The 19,146-nt window shown below is 37.5% G+C and overlaps 2 protein-coding genes across 3 annotated transcripts in view; one reads left to right on the top strand and one right to left on the bottom strand.

Moving 5' to 3' along the window:
• Positions 1–500: 500 nt before the first annotated feature.
• The window catches only part of LOC134379123 (uncharacterized), a 245,507-nt gene continuing 226,861 nt past the window's right edge, over positions 501–19,146 (bottom strand). The window contains exons 3-4 of the mRNA XM_063098348.1: positions 1,915–2,018; positions 501–1,268 (exon numbers count right to left, since the gene is read on the bottom strand). Coding sequence (XP_062954418.1) covers positions 876–1,268; positions 1,915–2,018 — 497 coding nt within the window. The 3' untranslated portion in view covers positions 501–875. The remainder of the gene's footprint in view (positions 1,269–1,914; positions 2,019–19,146) is intronic.
• PDSS2 (decaprenyl diphosphate synthase subunit 2) overlaps positions 1,632–19,146 on the top strand; it is a 251,884-nt gene continuing 234,369 nt past the window's right edge. For both annotated transcript variants that reach the window (XM_063097190.1, XM_063097191.1), the window contains exon 1: positions 1,632–2,171. In XM_063097190.1, the coding sequence (XP_062953260.1) occupies positions 1,876–2,171 (296 nt within the window). In that variant the 5' untranslated portion in view covers positions 1,632–1,875. The remainder of the gene's footprint in view (positions 2,172–19,146) is intronic.

Raw genomic sequence — 19,146 nt, 5'->3', positions numbered from 1 at the left:
ATATTTATTTTCGTGTAGTAACAGACCTGAATTTTATTGCCAGGAGTTTATCTCTTTCATAGGAATTATTTTCAAAGTTCAGCTTATCTTTTTTTTTTTTTGAGGGCATAGACTGTGTTTAATACTTATAAGCATAATTCACTGTAAATAAATGTGCCCCTGAAAAGTTACGCCTAAATTGAATTTTTGTAAATAAAGTTGAATTTTTAAATCACAAGAGAAATTTGACATTCAAAGGGAGTCCGAAGCTAAAAAAAGTTCTTTTTTGTAGAGAAAACCAACTTATTTTGCAAAGTGAACAATTACTCTAATTTGCTCTTAAAGTCTCAATTTTTATATGTAACCAAAGAATGTCACCCAAAACTATGCATGATGGTAATTTAAAAAATATCAATCATGAATTTGTAAGGAGTTTGAAAGTTGAGTAAAAACTGAGTAATATATGCTTTATTATTGACAAAAGTTTGTTACACACTTGTTTTAGGAGACAAGAAAGGGGACAAAACTCTACCATACTTGAAAAAAAGGATAGGTAGCATTGCTGAAACGACAATCACATTGACTGCTTTCTCTCAGCAACCAGAAAAAAAGAACGGATGGTAGCCTACTCCTTTAACAGTGTATTAGCATGGTTAAGCGTATGGATTCAAAAACTAGATTGCCTGGGTTCACATGCCTGCCTAGTGCGGCTCTTAGGCAGCAACATACACGACTTGGCTTGCCTGTTTTCTCATATGAAACACAGAATACGAGTATTATCTGCATAATGGGATCGTTTTGAGGATTTAACTGAGCTAATACGTGAGCTAATACATGAAAAGAAGTGGGGTCAGTGATACAGTTTTGAATCCCGGATTGTGAGCGCAGCTCTATGGCTAGGCGTAGAGAAAAATAAGAGAGAGGCAGGGAGCAGGCGTTTCATTCCATCTTCTCGGCTCTTGTTGGGCTGCATACAAGAGGAAACGGAGGCTCAGCGAGGAGGCCGGTGATTCGAACAAGGATCCAAGGACATTCCTTGGGTAAAGGACCCCTTGCCGCGGCGCCGCGCCACCTTCCGTCTGGTTAGGCGCTGAGGGCACTGGGCTCAGCCCCACGCCGACTTTGCGTTGCACCATTGAGCTGTGGCCCGGAGCTCCAGTAGCCACACAGCCCGAGGGGCCGCCTTCACGCCGGTCCTCTGCCACTGCCAGCCGCTGGCGGCGGACAGCAACGGAAGGTTTTTTAGGAAGAGCTGGAGCCTTGGACCGACACCTTTCCTTGCGGCGCACCTGCGATCAGAGAGACGTGTTAGACACTGGCCCTGGTTCATGACACAAATATTGATTCATGCCCACTCTGTGCTGGGCACCGGGAACGCTCTGATGAATCCTGACTACAGGAGCACGGAGACTACTCGGCGCCCACACCCTGTCCAGGTCATCATAGATCCTTGCAGGCTGGAAAGAGGGGGCGGAAGGACCTGAGGTTTTCCTCCTACTCGTCGCCTTCCGGTGTTCTCCTCCAAAGCTCCGCCCCTTCGGGGGCGTTCTCGGCGCGCCGTAAAGTAAGAAACATTCTTTGCTCCTTAACAGCCCGCCTCCATCTTTACGGCAGGCCGCATTCCACGTCTCCAACATGGCGTCCCCCATATAGGGAGAGACTGTGGCTTCTACCCCAGGTGGCCGGGGGCAGTGCTTAGCTGAGGCTTCCGTTGTCCAGCTCGGGCTGGAGAAAGCAGCAGTTCCTTTCTGGTCACGGCTCCAGGAAGCCACCCTCCTATGAGGGTCAGGAATCGCCAGTTCCTTATAGTCCCTGCAAGTTCCTCCTCTGCCCCCGGTTTATTCCCCGCTCGACCTCCGGACACCCCCAGGTCCCTGACCCTCCCAGACTCAAACCATGAGCCTTCCACAGCTGCTGTTGCGCTTGCCCCGTTACCTCGGGGCCTCGGGTCTTCCGCGTCTCCTGTGGTGGTCCCCGTCCTTCGACACCATCTCTTCGGTGGGATCCTGGCGTGGCCAGTCTTCCAGGTCCCCGGCCCACTGGAACCAGGTGGTGTCAGAGGCGGAGAAGATCGTGGGCTATCCCACGTCCTTCATGAGCCTCCGTTGCCTGCTGAGCGACGAGCTTAGCAACATTGCTATGCAGGTGCGGAAGCTGGTGGGGACTCAGCACCCTCTGCTTACCACAGCCAGGTGAGCTACCCCTCTCCCGCTGACACACTGGCACCCACTCCAGTACTTTTTCCTGGCCGGAACACCCATTCTACCTCGGTCTCGCTCAGATTGGATACCAGCTTATCTCTTTTTACCCCTTCCTTCCCTCAGCCCTTCTAGACATTCCATGTTGTCTTTTCTCTAATCCACTTAATGTTGTTCCTCCACTTGCTCAGCTGAGTGGATCGTGGTTTTCTTTGGAGAAAACCACTTGCACGGTTTTCGTGATTTTGCTTCTTTACTGCTGAGAGTGAAGATACCTCAGTGATGTAGGTTGATTGAGTCATTTTCTACAAATGGTCTTTTAGAAGTGGTATAGATTAATTTTCAGTTTCTTCCTGTTTTGGGGTCACCTCCAGAAAGAGTGGGGAGGGAGAGAGAGGCCAAAGGCAGGCAGTTTTTCCCAGTGAATGTCCCAGGCTTGAAGGAGGAATTTATCTGGTCAGTAGTCATTATCTTCTTGGGATTTTTATCACTTATGCTGGACTACTGCTGTGGAAACCGCCATTAGGGTTTTTAAAAACTTCTTTTCCACTTAAAAAAAAAGCCACGTCTTTTGATTTGTAATTAACTTCAAACAAACAGAAAAGTTGCAAGAATAAAAGTGGTACAAAGAACATGTTTGTATATGCTTTAATCACATTCACCTTCTGCATACATATATATGTACATACATATATACTGTTCACGTGTGTATGTATGTATGTGTGTGTATATACGTATATATGTATTTTTCCTGAATCATTTGAGAGTAGATTGCATGTATGGTGATCCTTTACCCCTAAATATTTCAGTATGTATTTCCCAAGCATAGGGATATTCTCTTACATAATTACAGTACATATACCAACTTAGGTGCATTTGATATCGGTACAGTACTTTTATTTAATCTACCATTCATATTCCAATTTTGTTAATTGACCTAATAATGTCCTTTATAGCATTCTTTCTCCTCCAGTACAGGATGCAGCCTAGGATCGGATATTGCATTTAGTTGTCATACTTCTTTAGTCTTCTTTGATCGGGAACGTATCCATACCTCTTCTTGGCTTTTATGACTAGAGCAGTGGTTCTCAACAGGAGCAATTTTGCTCCCCAGGAACATTTGGCAATGTATGGAGACATTTTTGTTTATTACGAATGGGGGAGCACTACTGACATTTAGTGGGTAGAGGTCAGGCATGCTAACTTACAATGCCCAAGACAGCACACAAGAAAAAATTATGTGCTCCAAAATGTCAGTAGTGCCAAGATAGAGAAATCCAGGACAAGCATTATTTTATTTTACTTTTCTTTTCTTTTAGGCTAGTCAAGCAGTGAGAGTGGGGAAGGATTCTTTTTTAATTAAACTTTTATTTTGAGATATTGTAGATTCACATGCAATTGGAAGAAATAATACAGAGAGATCTAATATACCTTTTACCCAGTTTCTCCCAGTGGTAACATCTTGTGAAACCGTAGGACAATATCGCAAACAGGATAATGACATTGATATAGTCATGATACAGAATATTTTTATCACTGCAGAGATCCCTCCTGTTGCCCTTTTATAACCACACCCACTTCCCTTGTCTGCCTCCTTGCTATAATTTTTTTATGAGACGTCTGTCATTCTCTTACCACAAAAGTTACCAAACAGCAATAATAAAGTGATTTTATTTATTGGCCTTGTTCTCAGTTATCAGGAATGTCACCTTGTGATTGGACTAGCTTGTTTTGTAGCTAGAATGTTCTCCAGAGGTTCTAGATGATGCACACTCAAAACACAAACACATGTATATATGCATGTATGTGTATGTTTTAAAACTTAATAATGAAACTAATGGGCCAACTACCCAATTTAATTACTATAACTTTACCAATCCTGTTGAAGCTAACTGTACTTCCCAGTCCATCTCTATGACCCCCACTGTACTGATTTTTTGTTTATTTTTCCTTTTTAAAATTACATGAGTGTTTTCCTAAACAATAACAACATGTTTAATTTTGCTTTTTATTTTTTAAAAAAGATGACCGGTAAGGGGATCTTGACTTGGTGTTGTCAGCACCATGCTCTCCCAAGTAAGCTAACCGGCCATCCCTATATAGGTATCCAAACCCTTGGCATTCATGTTATCCACACCATACTCTCCTAATTGAGCCACGGGCTGGCCCTGCTTTTGCTTTTTTAAAAAAAATTCACAAGTATGGTAGTTTCTTGCATATCACTTTATGTACCTTGCTTTTTAAAAAATTCATCATTGTTTCTGAGATTCATTCATGTTGTGTGTTTACTGTATTTAGTTTTTCACTAATGTGTGAAATTCTGTTGTGTGAATATACTACAATCTTCTTTCAATCAGTATTTGGGTTGTTTGTGTTTTTTAGAGTTATGAAAAATGCTGCTATGAATATGTTTGCCTGTCACTTGGTGTACATGTTTTGAAGGTATAGATACAGGTACAGGAGTGTAATTGTTTAGTGTGCACATGTTTATCTTTAGAAGATAATCCCAGATTATTTTCCAAAGCTGTTGTACCAGTTTACACTCTCACAAGCAATGTCTAAGTTCAGGTTACTCCAGTTCTCTCGACACAAGAACCAAGTTTCTGAATTTTTGCTAATCAAGTAGGGGTTTTTGTGTGTCTGTTGGGAATGACAGTGGTGGGGGTTGTAGTGTATTGCATTGTGAGTATTGTAGTCCCTGTAATAAAGCATTGAAGTGAAAAGGACAGAGCTAAAGAGAGCCTTATTAATGTACATATTATGAGAATTACAATTCATCTACTTAGTTGCCAGAGCATCAGATGAGAGCTTGGAGAAGACGTCTTCTGAGGCCATGAAAGACATACTGATGAAAGCTTGTGAGGCTAATGGCTCTGCAACTTTCTTGATTGTAGCCTACCCTGCCTGGTAGTCCCACAGTACAGTGAAATAATTGGAGAGGAACAAATAAATAAGTTTTAGCAAACTTGTTGCAGTAGCATATAGGAATTGCTTTGTTTTATAAGAGAAAAAGACCTAATCTGCATGTAATTTTATTGTGTTTACTATGATAGTGTGTTACAAATTATTTTAAGTCTCATTCGTAGGCAGCCAGTGAATAAAGAAACTTTGGGGGAGGAGATATATATCTGTATATATATTCTGTATACATCTGTTTTAGCAAAGGAGCAGGAATTTGATCCATACGTTGGGCAGGTTATTGCTATTGTAAATTATAGCCAAAAACATGGATTAAGGCGCTGTATTTTTTCATAGGCTGGACACCATAATTTGTTGAAATCTTATCAGCAAAGCATTGATAGTTAAGAAGAAAGTGTTCTCAGGATGGTAAGCAGAGGGCAGAAAGACCCATTGTAGTTGCTGCAGTTAGGACTATAGGAAATTGGACTTAGTAAATTATTTTACAATTGTAAAATAACCCATTTTACATTTCCAGTTTTATTATTCTAACCCATGGGGCCATTTATGTTTTGAGTAAATCTACATGGTATGTTAGGGATGATAACCCTAAAATTTAGGTGAATGGTAAATAGCAGGAGAAAAGAAGGAAATCACTGTAATTCATTATTCACTATTTCTTTTCTTTACTTAAGCCATATTATCAAAAAAAAAAAAAAAAAAAGGAAAAAGAGCTGAGAAGTATACTCTTTAACAGTTTAATTCAGAAGATTAAATTTAAAATCTTGAGATTTGGTGAGATAATGATCCTATTACAAGGAACAATGGAGCAATTAACTCATTTTTTACCCATGTTCTTCTAGATTTTCTAGGTTCTCTCTGTTATAAACTCCGATTAGATAAATAATTCTCAATTAACAGATTCAATGTTTATTGGAGCTTATGGAGGAATATAAAGAAGTCTAAAACATGGATCCTATCTTGATAAATTGACATTCTGTTGGACACAAAATATATTTACTTATATCTAACAGAAGGAAGCAAATGACTTGTGGCTAATGAGCTATTACATTTAGAGATGGCCCAGAACAGTAGAGAACCCTTAATCGAGAAATTAGGACTTCATTAAAGGACAGATGGATGAAAATTTTGAGTAACATTTTAGGTAGTGGTAGTATATTACTTATTTTCTTTCTTCATGATTCTTTTTTTTCCTCCTTTCTCACGTAGGTTGTCATACCTCCACTAAGAATAAGGAGGACCTTAAAAGCAAGAATAAGCAGTGCAGTAAAGTAAAATGAGAAGCATGAATAGAGCTAGAATAGCTAAAACAATATTGAAAAAAAAAGAAGCAAGGGGGAGGAATCATTCTACCTACTGTTAAGTCTTACTATAGAGCTACATAATCAAAACAGTGTGGTATTGGCAGAGGAATAGACAGATTGGCAGAACAGAATAGAGAACCCAGAAACAGAGCAATGCAAATCTGCCCAGTTGATTTTTAACAAAAGTACAAGAGCAATTCAATGAAGGAAGGATAGTCTTCTCAACGGATGGTGGAGCAATTGGACATCAGAAGCAAAAAAAAAAATGAGCCTCAACCTAAACTTATGTTTTAAAGAACACCGTATTTTAAAAAGTCAGTGTAAAGTGGATCATTATGAAATCAATGTAAAATGGATTTAAATGTGAAATGTAAAACTGTAAAACTTTCAGAAGAAAACAGAGGAAAACATCTTTAGGACCTAGAGCTAGGTAAACAGTCCTTAGATAGGATACCAAAAACTTAATTCATTAAAGAAAAAAATCAGTAATTGAACACCATAAAAATTAAAATCTTTGCTCTGTGAAAGACTTTGTTAAGAAGATGGAAAGATTAGCCACAGACTAGGAGAAAATATTTACAAATCGCATATCCGAAGAAGGACTTATATCCAGAATATGTAAAGAACTCTCTAAATTCATTGTTAAGAAAACAATGTAATTAGAGAATGGGCAAAAAGAAGAGCCTATAAAGATGGCAAATAAATATACGAAAACATTATTAGCATTAGAGAAATGCAAATTGAAACTGCGATGAGATACTGCTACATACCTATCAGAATGGCTAAAATAAAAAATACTGACAATGTGAAGTCTTGGTGAAGATGCAGAGAAACTAGATTTCTCATACATTGCTGATGGAAATGTAAAATGGTACAGCCACTCTGGAAAACAGCTTAGCAATTTCTTATAAAATTAAGCATCCATATACTATACAACCCAGCAGTCATACTCCTGAGCATTTATCCTAGAGAAATAAAAACTTATGTCTGTGTCGAAAACTATACATGAATGTTTATAGCAGCCATATTGGAAACAATCCAAATGTCATTTGACGGTGAATGGTTGAACAAACTGTGGTACATACATAGCAGTGAAATGGTACTCAACAATAAAGAGAAATGAACTATTGATGCACACAGCTGGGATGAATCTTAAAGGAATTATGCTGAATGAAAAAAATCTTATTCTTTAAAATATTAAAAATAGAATTCCCATATGATCCAGCAATTCCACTTCTGAGTATATATCCAAAAGAATTGAAAGCAGAGTCTCAAGGAGACGTTTGAATACCCATAATCGTAGCAATGGTATTCACAATAGCTAAGAGGTGGAAGCAGCCCAGATGTCCATCAGTAGACAAATGGATTATCAAAGTGTGGTATATACATATAATGGAATATTATTCAGCCTTTAACAACAAGGGAATTCTGGCACATGTCACAACATGGATGAACCTTGAGGACATTATGCTGAGTGAAATAAGCCAGTTACAAAAAGACAAAATATAAATGATATGTGATTCCACTTATATGAATGTCTCGAATAGTCAAATTCAGAGAAACAGTGTAGAAGCAGAAAGGTGGTCACCAGGGATTGGAGGGATGAGGAAATGGGGAGTCATTTTTAGTAAGTATAGAGTTTCAGTTTTGCAAGATAAAAAAGTTCTGGAGGTTGGTTGCACAACAATATGAGTATACTTAACACTACTGAACTATACTCTTAAAAATAGTTAAAATGGTAAATTTTATCTTTGTGTATTTTCCACAATTTAAAAGAAGTATCTTAAAATTTTATATATTGTTTGATTCCATTTATATAACATTTATGTCATTTTCAAAATGGCAAAACTGTAGAGATGAACAGTTTAGTGGTTGCTAGAGTCAGGGACAATGTGGGAAATAGGGGAGAGTATAAATAACAATGGTTTATTTTGTTAATGGAATAGTTTGAAATCTTGATTGTGATGGTGATTACATGAATCTATACATGGGATAAAGTTGTATACATATACACCCCCCACACAAAGGATTAGAGGTTAAGAAATTGCTGAAAGTGGAATAAGGTCTGTAGTTTAGTTAACACTAATGTACCAACATCAGTTTTTTGGTTTTAGTATTGTACTTCAACTATGAAAGATATCACTATTGGCGAAGTTGGGTGAAGGGTGTTATAGGACTCTGTACTATTTTTGCAACTTGCCGTTTGTCTGTAATTATTTTATTATTTTGAGAAGCTAAAAAAAAAATTACTTTAAATCCTGACAGAGAGAGAGAGAGGAAGAGAGAAAGAAAGAAGTAGGCCTGGGAGACTGGAGATGTGTGTGTGTTAGTTTAATCTCTATCATTATGTAATTGTGTGACCCACAGCTAAGTCATTTCATCTCTGTGGGCTTTAGTTTCCTAAGCAACGAAGTAAAGAGTTTGACTAGATGATTTACAATAGTGTTGCCAATTCCAGACTAGCCTAGAAATTAGTGTTGTAACTGAATGTGGCAGGTAAGGAAGCCATCCGTTTTCAGTTCTCAAGAAGAGAGTGAACAAATTGAATGCAGTGTGGTAATTCAAGTCTATAGTCCTTTTCCTACAATTTAAAAATCTTAAAAGCTCAGAAAACAGGTTGTTTTATCACTCGCAAATTTGACCTGAAATACTGTGAGACTATTTATAGTCTTTATTTATCCCACTTAATGTGAATATTCATGCATTTTGCTGCAGAAATATTAATGTATTGGATTACAGGGTGCTGCCCTAGTTCCTGCTAGAGTGTTGGGTAAAATGCACCTTCTTAAAATAAGAAAAATTTTGAATTCTGCAAGACATTTTTCAAGGGCCTTGGATGAGGGATTGTGAACCTGTACAAGCTAGACAGTGGTATATAGGATGGCCCAGGTATGCGACATAGATTGGTAGATTGTGGGGGAAGCTGAAGGTAGTGGCAATCCATCAACTCCCTCTTCCTCCCGTTACAACTTGCACCTTATGGTTTCATTACCATTACTACCTCCCTGATTAAATGTAATTGTCCACTTGTGCATAATAGATATTTTATTTTTAATCACTTAAATTTCTATGAAAGTCATTAAAATTTAAGTACTTTTAGCTTTTGTAAATTTACTTTGTATACTTCCTACTATCAACTTAAATGCTTTTAATGTAGGATACTTAATTGTTTCAAAGATGAACACTAATACTTTCTCCAATATAGAATTAAATTTTTGTTGCTTAAACATATCTCATTTCTTTGAGTATTATGGCTTTATTTATTTTCATTCATTACTCTTGACAGATATGGCTTTTAGAATTAAATTTTTGTTTAAATACTCTGTCTTTTTGCTTTTGCTTTCAAAATGCTCTGCTCTCTATTTCAAATTTAGATAGATGGGATTAAATTGGTATGCAGTTATTGGAGACAAACTGTGACATTTAATCTCTTCTCTTAGAGGGTATTGATTCTTTGGTAGAGACTTTTTGTACCTGAGTTCACTACAGTTACTTAGCTACCTAAAAAACCTTAGCCTTTTTGGCACAGTAAAATTCTTCAGAGCTTTTTGCATTTATTATTAGAAATTTAATTTTAGTCTCTTCCATGTTTATGAAAGACCCTTTCTAGATTCAGTTCTGTAATTACTGACTGAAAAACTACATTACTTAAGAAGAACTTTTTCTTGGATTGGTAGGAGAAAATTATAAATTTTAATTCATTCCACAAATATTTCAGGTGCTCTGGGCATGGGATATACAAACAAGAATCAGACACAGTTGCCGCCATCCAGGAATTCATGAGAGACAGTACAGTGAACATGAGCTCTGGAATCAGACTGGGTTTACATCCTGGCTCTACCACTACCAACCTATGTGAGCTCAGGCAGTTTACTTAACCTCTCTGTGCCTTAGTTTCCTCATCTGTAAAATAAGGATAATGATAGTACCTATGCAATAGGATTTTATGAAGATTAAATACGCTAATATAGGTAAAATGCTTAGAATAGTACTTGGCACATAGCAGGTACCCAAAAGTTATCGATTATCATTATTATTAGAAGTTCATTTTAGTGGGGAGATATGAACATAGAGTACCTTGAGATGAATGCAGTAGTATGTGTGAACAATACACCGCAGAAACAGAGAGGAAGAAGATCTCTCTAGAGGAAATTGAAGACTTCCAAAGACAAGGTGGCATATGAATTGGGTCATGTTGGATGAGAAGGAAATAACTGAGGCAGAAAAAGAAATTAAGATGTAAGGAATTGCTCAGCAAAATCTAGGGAAATTTGTAGTTTGCTGTAGGCTGAACGTGGGATAGGATGAGTTAAAAGGGTAGGTTGGAAATATCTTCTGTTGTTATAGAGTAACTGATGCTAGACTTGCCCTTTTACTATAAACAAATAGAAAACTGAACAAAATAGGGCCAGCCTGTGGCTCATTTGGGAGAGTGTGGTGCTGATAACACCAAGGCCACGGGTTCGGATCCCCATATAGGGATGGCCAGTTGGCTCACTCGGGAGAGTGTGGTGCTGACAACACCGAGTCGGGGGTTAAGATCCCCTTACTGGTCATCTTTTAGAAAAAAAAAAAAAACTGAACAAAATATATGAAATAACTATACTTCATCTTTATTGCTGAAGGGTATTCCATTGCATGGATATAGAGCAATTTGTTGATCAACTTAAATGAACATATAGGTTGTTTCTAGTTTTTGGCTACTGTGAATAAAGCATCTATGGACTAAATAACGTTGATTTTAAAAATGAAAGAAAGGAATGGTTTTGGCCAGATTCTGAGGAGCTTTGTTTGTTATGTTAAGAAGATCTAATTTTATCCTTAGGTTGATGGGGACTGTAAATGTTAAGTAGTAGAGAGACCTGAGCAGATGTGCCTTTTTGAAAGCTGACTTTGGCAGCTGTGGAGGTTGCAAATTGCAGAAAAGAAAAGCTGAAGACAGGAAGATATGGCAGAAGACTGCTATGGTTTATTCATTCCTTCTTTCAGCAGCTAGTTAAGTGTGTCTCCTAATGGCTGGGTACTATGCTTATTGCTGGGAACTACAGAAAACACTAGACACTGAACCACATCCTCCCCTGTCACCAGGATTTATATTCAAATAAGAGAAATGGATGTGTAAAACAAGTGCAATAAAATGCTACTCATGTTAGGGTAAAAGTGTGTCCAAGTAAAATGAAGACACAAAGAATGGAGGTCCACTGGATAGGCGGCTAATGAATCAAGAAAGTCTCAGTGAGATGACTTAAGCATTGAACATTAAGATTTTCTTGGGGATACAGGGATGATGAGGGTGATATGTATGAACTTAGGCAGTGCTGGTGGAGATGGAGTGGAAAGAATGGATTCAAGGTACATTCGTGAAATGAGGTTGACAGGACTTGGTAACTGTGAGAGTAGGAGTGCAGATTTGAAGTAAACTGACTAATTGAGTATATTGAGATACCAGAAGGAGTATCTTTGAGTGCAGAGTGTAGGGGAAATTTTTTAGATTTGTTGAACTTGAAGTGTTTGTGACGTGATGTCCAAAAGGCAGTTATGAATAGAACAAGTTTTCCTAAGTGAGGTAGACACGAGCTAGAGTTGGAAGTACTCAATACAGGTGAGATTTAAAGCCATAGTGGTTTATGATTTCTCAGGGAGGGGTATAGAATTATATCAGCATTGTTTAGTTGCAAGCAAATAAATTCATTTTGGGTTACTTAAGCAAGGAGGAGCTAATCAGGCTTTACAAAGAATGGGAGCTGGGGAAGCTCTAGGGAAGTCAGTAGCAGGAATTGATAGGCACTGTCTCTGCAGTCAGCACTGCTATCAGGAAGTTTTGCCTCTGGCTGCCTTTCATCTTTAGATGGCTCCTCAAGGTTCAAAGTCCTATGAAAGAAGGTCTATTTGGCCTTTCTTGCATCTTAAACTTAATCGCGATCAGTTCTTTTACAGGTGAATGGTGTGCTATAATTGGCCTTGCCTGGGTCTTGGCCACCTCTTTGGTTAGTTGGGGAATAAACTACTGTATTTCATGTTTGCTCAGGCCTCAAAGAATAAAGGAAAGGCCTCAAAGAAAAAGTGAAATGTTGCTATGAGACAAAGGGGGAACAGATTCTGGGCAGGACACCCCTTGCTTGAATTTACTTATCCCATCCCCCAGCACATTCTTACTATATAGACAATTTAAAAGATGCCCGCACCTAAAATAATGTAATTAATCATTCATACCACATCCCCAAAGAGATAATTCATTATAAAGTCTAGGACTTATGAGTAATGTTTGATTTTCTAATTTTATTGTGACTCAATTTCTATATTCTTCAACCTGTGGGCTAAATGGTAAATTTATTCACTACCATTATACCTATATAGGAAAAGGAAGTAATAAGGCAGAGGAAGCACCAAAAACTATTGACATGCTGTGACAGAGACTGCTGGTTGCCTTTCTCAATTTTCATCTTCTCTTTTCACCTTGGTAAGAGAACCCTGAATTTATTCAGAATAATAATATTTCCGGCTAAAGGACTATATTTCTTGCCTCTCTTACTGCAAGGTGTGGCTGTGTGACTAATTTCTGGCCAAAAAAAAAAAATGTTGCTGGACGTATATGGAATTCCTGGGAAGTCTCTTCAAAGGGACGGGGTCTACTCTTCTTTGTCCCTTCTTTCATCCTGCTGTTTTGATTGTTGATGTGGTGGCTAGAGCTCTAGAAGCCATTCTTGAATGCCAAGATTTACGGATCGTAGACTGGAGAGTAGGAAGGAACATAATATCTTTGTGGAGTTTCCACACAGTTCTGTATTACCCATCTCCAGACTTCTTTTACATGAGGAAGAAATATACTTATTACTGCAAAAACTGGTATTTTGACTTCTATGTCACAATCAGTAATACTAGATCCTAGCTTATATATACACCAAATAAGGAATTCAGATTATTTCTGCAAATGGCCATGAACTCAGCTGGTGGGGTCTTTGCTTAATGGGTTGATTTATACCTTCATCTTGAAGGGTTAAGCCACTGGTGGCCCAGCCTATATAGAATTGTAGTAGTCTTTCACTATACTTTCTTATGGAGGCAGTCCAGAGCATTTCCTGCATTCCATCTGTACTCATTCTGGCTCCCACTGTATACAGTATCCATATACCCTCTTGGTAGGTATTGTATCACTCTATTTAAGCCTCTCTTTTGCCTTCTCTGGCATGATGAATCAGGTAGCAATCTCCGCTTCCAGTTCAGAGGCACCATTATTGTGTTTCCTGGTGGAAGCATTTTTTCCTTGGGCACAAAACCTTTAGTAGATCCCAGTCTTGGAGATAGGAAGCAAAATTTCGAGAGGTCATTAGCTATAATTGTGAGAAGTGTCATGTCCAGTACTCAGCTGGAAAAGTGCTAGTTCAGATCATAAGTTATATTCTGTAGAACAGCCCAGTCTTTCAACACAGTAACTCCCAGCTGGAGCCTTGTCTGTGTTGTCATAGTTGTTTCACCATGTGTGAGCATGCTGCTTCTGAAAGATGGGAAGGATACATGTTAAGACCAAAGAAGCCCATAGTCACCAGCCAATTGCCGTACTTTTGTTGGGAAGTGATTTTATTTATCAGAGGCACTGTTGAGTGGGATATCATACTAGCACACAAGTAGGTCGGCAGATGGTAGTGTTGGTAGCAGCATGACAGAGAAATCACATCCAAACACAGAATAAATGTTTCTTCTGAGGGGGACAAATTGCTAATCTCTCTGGGATGAAAAGGGTCACTGGGATCATCCCTTATAAGGTGCATGGTTTATCTAGAGGAGTGTAAAATATAGGGACATTAGCAGTGATGCTACTATGTCAGCCTTGGTGGGAGGACATGCCTGTTGTTGAGCACATGTATAGCCGGCAGCCCTGTCACCACTACCATTTAGCCAAGTACTGAGTTGACTAGGCAAGGAAAATGGCCTACCCTGTCACTAACAGTCACCCTGTGCATCTGCTTATTGAGAGCCTTTTCTCAATGGTGGTAGTTTTATTGAGCAGTCACAGGGAACACAGATGTTCTCAGATGGTGGTCCCATTCCCAGGGCTTTATTTAAATATCCCTTCCCCAAACCACCTTGTCACTAATCATCCATACATGCTCCTTCCCGGTCCTGATTAGACATACGAAAAATTGCCATGTAGATTCTGACTTCAGCTCACCTGTTTCCCAGAAAAGTGAACAATATGTGCTGCTCTAAGTCCCCACAGAGAAGATTTCTCCTCTCAGCTAATTCTCAGGATCACCCTTGAATGAAGTTGTTGTTACACAGCAATAGTACACTTGCAACTGGTGCTAGTATAGTGTTCAGGTCTTTCTGTAACCAGGGAAGCATTTTTTCCTTCTCAGTCTTGCTAGTCATAGTGTACTCCTCATGAAGCCATAGGTGCAGATTGTGGGAGAGGTGGCATGTAGCAGGAGTACGCTCATAGGGAGTGTAAGTGATCTGATGTGCAACTTAATTGCACCTTCAGAGCCCATTTGGGCCTGAAGGTGCAATTGAGAGATAAATACATCCAATAATAACTAATGAGGGAATTTAGAGTTAAATACATCCAATAATAACTTAATGAGGGCCAGCTAGATTGCATGATCACTTAATTTATTGAATTTTTACTATAGTCCTGTAGCAAGCCAGGAGCTGTTTCTCAAAAGGTAATAGTTATTTCAATTGCTTGCTAAGATGGCTGTGGCCTTGTTTCTTTTCACATGTTTAATATGACATTATTTTAGATGGAGACATCTTTTAAATTATACAGTAAGAGATTAGGGGAAGAGGGGGAGGGCAGTGTGTATACTTGCTATTCAAGCAAGGGGTGCCCTGCCCTGAATCTGTTGTGCCTTTGTCTTACAACAACATTTCACTTTTCCTTTAGAAATTTTAGAAATCTTCCCCAAGAAATGGAATGATTTTAATAAGGAAAGAGAATTTGATCAGATTCTACTTTGGACTTCTTGCCATAGTAGTCCTTCCTCCTGAACCAGAGAGCCATTGTGGAGATTCTGGCAATATGGATTATCTGAAAACTAGGATGTGTTTGGGCTCTCATGATGACTACTGTGAAAGAGGTTGAATTAGAACTCCACACCCTATACATGACCCTCATAAATCATCAGTCCAACTGATGGACCGGTGGTATTGTTAATTCCTAAGAACTAAGGTTAGTTCAATGCCAGTATCAAGAGGATTGGGTGTTTTCCTTTTGCCAGTTTATGATTACCTGGGTAAAATTACCAGAGATCCATCTGGGAAAAAACCGTACAAAAGGGATTTGGCCTCCCCTTCATTCAAAGAACTGTGGGTCTCAGATTTGGGTGAGAGTTCATGACTCTACTGTAGTGTCTCAGACAGGTTCACTAGTTCTGGAGTTTTTTGTTTGCTTTTGGTTATTGAAATCAAAACAGATCTTAGTGAGTTACCTGTTGATTTGAATTATTGAGTCTGTTTCATTAAATATAGACAGGGATTTCTGCCCATCACAACAGAGTCTGAGATTACCTAATATCCCATATCTACCTGTTAGGATTGCTGCCTATTAGGACCATCATATCCACTTTTATCTGGCAATTAACTGCTACTACCTGGACTCAGCCTTCCCCTGACTCAGCCTCCTATCACTTTCTGAGTTCAGGGAGTCCGCTTCAGCAGCAGGCCCTCCACCAAAATCCTTAGCCTGAGAAACAAGAACCACTAAAGTGATTAGTAATGATTGTGGTGTACCCCTCACCAATCTATTTCTTGTGTCAAGAGCGAAGGGAGAATCTTCTGGGCCCAGTCAGGAGATATAAGAGCAGTATATTATATGAATAACAGTTTCATATAGTTTGAATAGAGAAAAGTGGTGAGAGAATGCATTTTCACCATAGGCTTCTCTTATTCCAAAGAACCTACACAAAGACAGCACCAGTTTCATTCTGGGAATAGCAATTTAATGTCAGTCAAGTACCATCGTCTGTCACAGTAAGTTAATGCCAATTTAAGTGAGTTTAGTTTTCAATTTGTAATTTCATTTATTTTAGTTGTATAAGAACTATAACCATACAGAATTTATAATTTTTATATTTATATATATTTAAATAACATTTTAATAAAAATTATTTAAGGCAATACTAACAAACTGAATTTTAAAAAAGTGTCTTCATATTTACTGAAGATTGAGGAACACTAACTAGTCTGCGTTCTTAATTCTGGGACCAATTAATGAGGATAAATTGATTGTAGGTTTTTAAATGGTATAATACTTAAATTAATTCTTTTTGATTAGATTCTAATGAATTAGGATTCAGATACATTTCTCTTCTCATATTGCTCATTATTTATCAACTGCTTTTCATCAATACTGTATCCATAGTTGTCCCTTCTTTATTCTTCTACAAGATTCAGAATTTTCTCTCTTTTAAAAACACCTTAAAGGCCCATTAGTTACAAATGAAATTCACTGTTCTTGTGGTTTGAGGAAAAGTTGAATAAATGTTTTTCCAAAAAATAGCTACCCTAGAGTAGGTTTTAAAAATGGGTACTAAGTGTTAACCCTTCAGAAAGTTTTTTTTCTGATTTAATACTTATTGGAAGTTCTAGATATAAATCGTTATTTTATGGAGTGCAGCTGGATTTGCTTTTCTTCCTATGACTCACCAGAGGCTCTTCAAAGCCTTTCATTTTTTTCTATTTTTGTGTACTCAAACTTCATTTTAACAAATACTTAAAAATAGCTTTAAAAATTACTATTCTCCTGGAATCTCCTTGGAATGTTAATTTCATTTGCTTCAAAGATTTTTTTTTTTTAGTAAACTTAATTGGTTTTATTTCTAGTATTGTGAGGCCAGAGATAGGTGTAATGAATATTATATCATACTCTAAAAACTTCAGTAGTGTTTTGAATTTTTCAAACATTGATAAGTTGCACAAACATACTCTTGTTAGTGTTTAATAATCACAGAGGCTTTTTGACAGGTGATTTCTATAAAATTGTTAAATATCGCCAAATAAATGAAATTTATTTTATTCTCAGAGTGAAAATGCCTTCGCAAATCTTCTACTTCATTACATTTTCTCTGACTTAAAGGTATTTCTTTTGTGCTGTTGTGTATTTAAAAGGTATGTCATTTAGTTTCACAAGACTAATATTACAGTATATACAAAGCTTTTATTAAAAACATTTTTATGTAGTTTGATTATTTAAAAATATTATCTTTTTTCACATACTTTTTATTCTCTAGTTACCATGATTAAAAACAAGTGTGACTATCTCACAACGGAGTATGCATGGTACATTTTTATTAGTACATAGAAAGGAGTTCCAGAAATGAACATCTAGAAGTTGGTGGTCTTGGCTCCAGCATTTTAATCTAACTTTAAAAATACTATGAACGTACCTTGTCAACCTAGGAAAAAAACTGAGATGGGGCTTTCCCATCCTGGATGATTTTTACTATTTCATAGGATGAGTGAAAAAAAAATGTTTTTGATTTTGAATGTATGTTAGAATAGTGGGTTCATTTGTTAAATGGTCAGGGTAATAATGTCTCTTGTCCTAAAGAGGACAATCCTGGAATCTTGATGACTTAATTTCTTCCGAAATTATATTGCATTTCTGATGATCTGTGTGTTGGTTACCCAATGAAAAATTTCTTTTAAATTCCTAGTACATATTATCCTACCACCTGTTTGTGTTTCCATCACTTTCATTCAGTAGTGGGCTTGGGAATGCAAACTGATTTTGATTTCAATTTGAAATTCTATCTAATTTTAGTTTAACTTAATTACAGTGAAAGCGTATTATTCTATGAAGAGCACAGCAGTTTAGGGAGGCAGTACTGTATGATGTTATAGATAAGAACATGGGGCTTGTGAGTTTACCAATACCTGAATTTTAATTTCAATGCTGTCATTTCCTATTTGCATGAACGTCAGAATTCATTGAGTCTTGTTACCTCATCTGTAAAAGAGAATTGTTATTATTTCTGTCTCACAGGATTGTAATGAAGATTACATGAGAAAGCATATTGTAAAATGTTTAGCTTAAATACTCAATAAATATAGCTGCTGTTATTAGCTTATGTCTTAGGTTAGTCATCTTTTTTTCCCTTTGCCTAAGTTTCCTTGAAGGATAGTTTTAGGAACCCACAGAAATATTATAGATGAAAATTATTTGAAAGGTATGCTGCACTGTACAAATATAAGGTGGAAGTGGAGTATTATGATTGTTATTATCAGAAATAGTAGCAGTGAAAGCTGTGTGGTATAGTGGAAACAACAGTTTTGGAAGCAGACAGATCTGGCTTATGTCATTTACTACCTGCTATTTCAGCAAGTTAACTATTCAAGAGCTTCAGTTTTCTCATCAGTGAAAATAGAAATAATAATACCTATCTTATGGAATAATCATACCTTTATTGTTGTGAGCCTTATTGAATGAAAGGCTTAGGCAACAGGGCCCATCATAGTTTTCTTTCCTCCTTCCTAATTGGAGAATAGGAAATTTCCTTGGCAAAAATGATCATCTTTTTTGAAGCAAAATATAGATTAATTTTGTATTAGAGTTGATTATTTTCATCAATGAATTGCAAGTAAAATAGGATTGACTTATGGGTTAGGTAAATGAGGAAAGTAGGGGTGCTGGTTAGCATATGGCCCTGAATTTGACTTTAGAACTTTTGAAGTGATTTAGTATTAAAGAAAGGAGTTCAAAATATGAACACAATTGGCCACTAGTGGATGTGTTATAAATCCACACA

This window comes from Cynocephalus volans, chromosome 5 (assembly GCF_027409185.1).
Source record: "Cynocephalus volans isolate mCynVol1 chromosome 5, mCynVol1.pri, whole genome shotgun sequence".
NCBI classification, from domain to species: Eukaryota; Metazoa; Chordata; class Mammalia; order Dermoptera; family Cynocephalidae; genus Cynocephalus; species Cynocephalus volans.
Note: the sequence above shows the minus strand (reverse complement) of the source record. Positions and strands in the feature narration are given on the sequence as shown.